The following is a 7,295-nucleotide window of genomic DNA, read 5'->3' as shown; positions in this document are numbered from 1 at the left end:
ACACTGACTAAAGAGGTGAATGGCCTCTTTTTCTGTCCCACAAAATTCTGGCTCCAAAAATCGCAAAAATACACAAACAGTTGCTTTGAATCAGTATTAGGCTACATGTCTTTTTATTTATTTGATGAGCAGACAGAATAGTGTACAGTTAGTCGGTGATTACTGATATGATCAATGAGATATGACAGTTTTACTATAACCATGTTAGAATATACAATATATGTCCATATGTCTCGTTACCTCTGAAAAAATTGCCACCTTGAATCAGCAAAGCCAAAAATGAGACCAAAGGTAAAAAGACATTTCAGTATCACTAAAAATCACTAAAGGGAAACATAGAAGAGTGTAACTTGCTGTGCAAGGTAATGAAATCTGGGACTTTTCAGAGTCTCGTTGCAGATGAAAGAATGAAATGAAACCGGGTAAGTGTAAGATTTGCCTTCACTGCAGCATATCAGTGGCAGAAGTGACACTGCGATGCAGTGCTGGGAAGTGCTGAGAGCAGGGAAAAACTGCACCCTGTCCTGGTCCGTGTGGTACAACATCACCTTTAAGCATTGATGTTTCTTTCTTAGTACTTGTGAGAGGAAAAGGAGTAATATAGAGTCAATATGTCTCTTATGTTCTTTCCTAACTAGCTCAAACAGTGCATGGTTCTGGCAACAACAAGACATTGGGTTTGATTCCAAGGGAACACATAAAAATTACTTCTATAGATCTTAGTCAGCATAGATGTCATGTTGAATCTATCGATCTATCTATCTATCTATCATGAAAAAAGCCTCTATAACTTCTTCAAAATTGTGCATGTTATTATTATTATTAAAGAGGCCTTTCATGAAAAATAAATCACTTCTGTTGAATTTGCATGAATTTGCACAACGGCACAAAGTTACTTTGCATAGGTCTACAATTGTCTGCCAAATGCATGAATGTCAGTGTTCTATTCTGACATTTATGTGTTTTATACATATATAAATATATTTATAATTGGAATTTTGTGTTTTTGTTTACACAACTGTGACAAATATGTATACAAAAAAGCTTGTCAAAACCCTGTTTTTAATAGAGATATATGTTCTGTGTCATGTATGTTGAGGTTTGCATTGCTTGCCTGCAGCCTATCTTCTTTCATATGAATCAGGTGTCACACATATTCATACATATATGTATGTATGTATGAAACTACAGCAAGTGACAACTATAGCCATGGTCAAAAATGACCACTTGAAACCCCCTGTGGGGCTTTCAGGGTTGAGTTTCACTATACACTGACATATTCACACACAGCTTAACGATGTCATGTGTGTTCTGTCAATTGTCCTGTCAGTCAGTGCTTTGTATGTCACATCGTTTTGGTGTCAGTATCAGGGTGCATGTTTCTATCTGAGCACTTTAAGTTTCGTTGAAATAAAACATGGTATTTGCCTGCTTGCTTTGGTCTATACACCTTATCAAACCTAAGCTGTATTAAATATCACACTCATAAATGGTTTCACTCCGAACACCTATTTATGCTCCTCATTAATATGAACTGGTTGCATTTGGGAAACAGATTATATTACTTAATATCTTGCCATTAGCAATGAAATAATAAGATTTTCCCTTGTGCACACAAAACATCTAATGAAACTGAAGGCCTGCTGCAAATGAAGGTGTAGCAAACCATTTTATACCCATTGTTCAAGTGAAACCTGCACAGCTCTTTACAAATAGGTTAATACTACAGCGCAATTTGCAACAAAATGACAAACATTTTTATCTACTGCTTTATGGGTACTACAACAAAACAAGCTGTAATAGCTCAGTCTATCTACATCAAATTTCAATAAACAGAAAGTAGGAAGTGTGTGAATCTAAATATGTGTGTAAATATGTAAATCAACATATAAATATAAAGTTTACATAAAATGTTGACTTTACAAAATTTAAGGTAGTATGTCATGCCTGTTTAAAGAAAAAAATACATTTTAGTGGTGGCTAGATATCAATTGTCACTGGGGAAAATGCGATTTAGGTATTTATGTACAAATATTGGCTAATTCGAATTAATTAATTTTTGAGTTAGTTGGTTGAGTGAATGATTCAATGATTCACTCATAAATACATTGGCTACAACAATTCCTGCAATAAAGTATTGTAGAAATAGGAAATGAGTCGAATTCAGCCAGTCACTTGTTACCTTAAAAAAGGGAAGCAGTTTTTTCAACGAATAGGTTGAGTGAACGATCCAGTGACCCACAAGGACAGTCCCTTGTTTCATTTCAGTGTTTTGAAAGAATTGTTGAATGAATGAGCAAGCACTCATAATGATAGTCTCTATTGTCCTCCCATTGGAGTATTGATGTAACCTGCATAAAGATCCCCACATCTGTTAATTTTTCTCCAATTGTAAATAAATAAATTGTTTGAGGTATTTAGATTCACCTCAATTATTTAGTTCTCATTATCTCATATAAATGGAATATATAAACTACAGAAAGATGACTATGAATTATGAATGTTTTTATTAATATTTTTCAAAACAGTAGTGACCAAACATATAGCGACACCTGTAAAATCCAATAAAAACGTTATTATTATGCATACATTTAAAAACAAGAAAATCAAATTAAATGGTACATTTGTTTTAAGGACAGTCTAGTGGTCATCCTGCGGTCTAAGTGAAAAATACTTCTGTTTTAAAAACGCATGGCAGGTAAAAGTGTGGAGCATGTTTATTTTCCCATGGTTATTTTCAGTTTTAAGTGGTGATGGGCTATCTGGCATCTCGAATGATCCTATAATAGCTATTACGACAGCAGAATTTAATGAAATTCCGAGCGCGCGTTTACTGACAAGCTTTGATAGCACCAACTCTTTGCGTCTTCATCTCTCTCTCTCTCTCTCTCTCTCTCTCTCTCTCTCTATAGAGGGAAGACGCATCCTGTAATCAGGTCACACTTCACTGTAGTCTCAGCATCCGTCTCTCGCCCGTTAAAGCAGAGCAATCGAGACATCAGACAAGCGGAATAATGGTGTGGATGAATGATCTGGGATGTCTTCTCGTCCCGTTGCTGATGCTTGTACGGTTTTCCGTGCAGGTGGACGTTAAGAGCGGGAAAGAAGCGGAGAAAACGGGGAATTTCATGGAAGATGAACAGTGGCTGTCCACCATTTCCCAGTACAGCCGCAAGATCAAGCACTGGAACCGCTTCAGAGATGTGAGTTATCCTTGAGGCGATGAATGATGACATTTGGCTACCCGACCCTCTCTGCTTTAGCTCGTATCAATACCGATTGTTAGGAAGTGTTAAGAATGGTAATGCTGGACAGTCTTATTCCTAAAACACCATTAGTCCTTCAGCATTCCCTTAGAAATCAATCTTCCTTGTCAAAGCAGTTGCATTTAAGATAATAAATAGCTGTTGTTGTGATAGAATAGCTTTGAACTGTTGAGTTCATGCTGTAAATGTACTAAAAGGCTTTAAATATATACAATTATCTATAAAAGACTTTAGACAAATCTTTTTGTATCTTTAAAAGTATCTTGCAAAGGTAAAATGCTCTAAAATTCTCCGATTTTCAGTCAAACCCTAAATATAGCGTTCTTGGTAACAATGTACCATCTGTTGTTGTTTGTTTAATTGACAATAGGTTTGATTACAGAATAAAGCAGATTGCATTAGAGTGTCATTGCCCAGCTGGTTGATGTGATGTAATAAAAGGCAACTTTAATAATTGATTAGAACTTCACATGTATTCAGAGGGAGATTTATGGATTGATTTATCTCTCAAAGGTCATGTTGTAGCATGTGTCCTTGTACAGGTATGTTATTTGATCCTTTATTCAATGGCATTTCTTTATAAAATCATCCAAGACATTGTAAGGAAAAACATCCTTTGTTAGTCAAAAATCAATGAATATGCAACACAATCAAAATTACGTATGGTGATGATTAATATTACGACTTCATGTTTATTTATAGTTTGCAGGTGACCTACTGTTCTTGAAAACTAAAAGGTCCTCGGTTGTTTTCTGTTGAGTTTTGCTGCTCCAAATGAAACATTAAACCGTCCAATAGAAAGTGTGATTTATCTCCATCAGTGTTTGGCCGGTAGCTATTTTTACCCTTCTAGAACTGGATTAAGTGTATAACTCCTTAAATGATTACGGTGGAAAAACACATCTACGAGAACCCGGAATTTATCAAAATGTTGGAATGAAAAGATTTAGTGCGAATTAGACTGGGATTATAAATAGATGGGCACAGCGTTTCTACATCAGTGGCTTACATTCAAACGAGGCCCTGCAGCAGACTTTATATTCTCCAATCAATGGCTATTGATCACACCATCTCAAACATATGAATAGCAGAGGAGCGATTCTTGTCCAACACAGAAAACCAAAACATCTTTGAGAAAACAAGTCTCAGCCCTTTCACTGTCTCTGACTCAACCATCTAATTAGAATGCAGGTTGTTCTTGCTGTTGTTTCTTGAACTGTACTTGAGGTGACACACTTCAGTAGCACTGAATAGCACTGGCCCATGACATGCTGTCTGCTGTTTTGTTTGGGTTGTCATGTCATTGCACAGATGGGAAGATCCTAATTGTGAATGATTAATGCAAAATGGTATTTTTTAGATAACATGCAGTATGTGCAGGATATGACAGAATCAGGACCCCTTGAATAAGAATATATACCAAAAAAGTAAACTTGTCTCCCAGCAAAACTAATATAATGCTAGAACTTTAATTATAGCTGACTGCCTTAAAAATATTTCATTTGACTGCCAAATGAGTAACTTCTCACCTTGATAATGCCCAACCTCACACTTCGTGGATTAACATAATTTGCATTGTAATTGGATATTGATTTTAATGTGCTCTCACAGACTGTCTCAACCCTAGCTCCTGTCAAAACAAAGAATCAATATTAAAATGCATTTATATGTGGTTTCATTTCATGGTAAAGCATGCTTATAAAATGGTATTTTTTAGATAACATGCAGTATGTGCAGGATATGACAGAATCAGGACCCCTTGAATAAGAATATATACCAAAAAAGTAAACTTGTCTCCCAGCAAAACTAATATAATGCTAGAACTTTAATTATAGCTGACTGCCTTAAAAATATTTCATTTGACTGCCAAATGAGTAACTTCTCACCTTGATAATGCCCAACCTCACACTTCGTGGATTAACATAATTTGCATTGTAATTGGATATTGATTTTAATGTGCTCTCACAGACTGTCTCAACCCTAGCTCCTGTCAAAACAAAGAATCAATATTAAAATGCATTTATATGTGGTTTCATTTAATGGTAAACCATGCTTATAAATGTATATATTATTCTGAGATTGCAAGGATTCTGAGACATCAACAGGCCCTCTGACACAGATCAGTATCTTTTTAACAGTCACCTGTTATCGTTGATCAGAGACAGAGATGGAACTGATGAGGACTCTGAAATTTAATCTGTCTCTGAACACAGCTTATTTCATCTTTAACGTGTTGCTTGTGACAAAGGCAAATAATCCAAATTGATGCTGGCTTTTAAAGTCCTCTGAGGTTCTCAGAGCAGAATAATGATATAACTCAAGCGAACACTGATGAAAGCTGCAGAACATGAAAGGCTCATGAGCACACGCTGATGCTTATATAGATGTGTGTAATTTGACATTAATATTTCACATTCTTGGTTGATTATAACATCTTAATTTTTTAGATACTGCATGAGATCATTGTAATGAGACTGATGTTTAAGTTTATTTGAGAACTATTAGGAGGTGTCCTCGCTCTGATTACTTTTTATTTAATTATATATATATATTAGTGCTGTCAAACGATTAATCACATCCAAAATAAAAGTTTTTGTTTATATATGTGTACTGTGTATATTTATTATGTATATATAATTACACACAAATGCATGTATATAATTAAGAAAAATATGTTATGTTTATATATTAAATGTATTTATATACAATATAAATTATATAAATATAAATATATACATGTAAATCCATGTAAATATTTTCAAAATATATGTTGTATGTGTGTGTATTTATATATTCATAATAAATATACACAGTACACACACATATATTATGTAAACAAAAAGTTTTATTTTGGATGCGATTAATCGTTTGACAGCACTAATATATATATATATATATTATACATTTTTAAAAATGAGCTCTTTTCATATTATGTATATTCAAGCCATGTGTTTTTTTATGATTTTATGAATTTCTTTTATGATTTTATGAATACTTGAAATATCACAGCAGCCTAAATGTTTCAAATATATATATGTGAACTACCAACCTGCTGTCAGGCCTTCTGTAATTCAAGGGTCCTGTTATGGTATGCGGATAGATTTTATTACCTTGTTTTGTCAAATCCATGATATCATATGAGATATGATACCTAAAAATGGAAAGTTGACACAAAGATCTTTCAGTCAGTCTGTCTACCTTCTTACAGATGAAATAAATCTAAAAATAGACTTCTTTAAAGTCAAGACATTGGTCTGAAAAGGTCCTGCCTTTGGAGAATAGTCAAGGTATGTCAAAGCTACACTGCACATCATAATCTGTCCTATCTGGGAATCTTAGTGAAGCATGTCAGAGTCTCATTTTAACATATTAAGTGAGGTCCATATAAAAGTCATTCTAAATAAAAGTTTTGGTTGATTGATTTTATAATGCTTATAATGTTTTGAGACTTCCAAAGTCTAAAATTTGAGTTTTGATTATTTATTTATTTTTAAATCCCACTGACTGCATTAGAGTATATATTGCATTACATTCTGAACAACTGACTGAATCAGAACCATTTTTGGCATGCTCGCTTATCTATTTCCATACAAGTGGAAAATTAAATCTTATTTCATGGTCAGTATTTAAGACCAAATATACTGCAAAAATGTAATAGACTGGGTCGTTTAAAATGACAAATCCCCGTTGGTACAATTATATTCACAATTGCCTTTGCAACATTAATTTTGAAGTGAGCTATATATCAGATTTATCCAACATTATAGAATTTAGTGCACATTTGCTCGCTTGGACTTTTTTCCTATTAAACATCCTGGGTGATATGTTCGTGTTCATTATCTGTAAATGCTTATAGAGATGCTGAGGGTAAACGACTCCAGTCGAATTTCACCCCACACCTTACCCGGCTGTTAAAGAGAGAAACCAGTAGTAAATCTGTTATCAATACTGAAAGTAAACAACCAGCAGCTCTGGCCAATTTTCCGGTGGCTGGCAAATGCTCCCCCCCCCCCCATACCTCCCACGCTC

The 7,295-nt window shown here is 34.5% G+C and overlaps 1 protein-coding gene across 2 annotated transcripts in view; it reads left to right on the top strand.

The window, feature by feature from the left end:
* Positions 1–2,902: 2,902 nt before the first annotated feature.
* The window catches only part of spock2 (SPARC (osteonectin), cwcv and kazal like domains proteoglycan 2), a 32,933-nt gene continuing 28,540 nt past the window's right edge, over positions 2,903–7,295 (top strand). For both annotated transcript variants that reach the window (XM_016276801.1, XM_016276800.1), the window contains exon 1: positions 2,903–3,203. In XM_016276801.1, the coding sequence (XP_016132287.1) occupies positions 3,015–3,203 (189 nt within the window). In that variant the 5' untranslated portion in view covers positions 2,903–3,014. The remainder of the gene's footprint in view (positions 3,204–7,295) is intronic.

Source organism: Sinocyclocheilus grahami, unplaced genomic scaffold, assembly GCF_001515645.1.
Source record: "Sinocyclocheilus grahami isolate Dianchi unplaced genomic scaffold, SAMN03320097.WGS_v1.1 scaffold106.1, whole genome shotgun sequence".
NCBI classification, from domain to species: Eukaryota; Metazoa; Chordata; class Actinopteri; order Cypriniformes; family Cyprinidae; genus Sinocyclocheilus; species Sinocyclocheilus grahami.
This window is presented reverse-complemented; position numbering and strand designations above follow the sequence as displayed.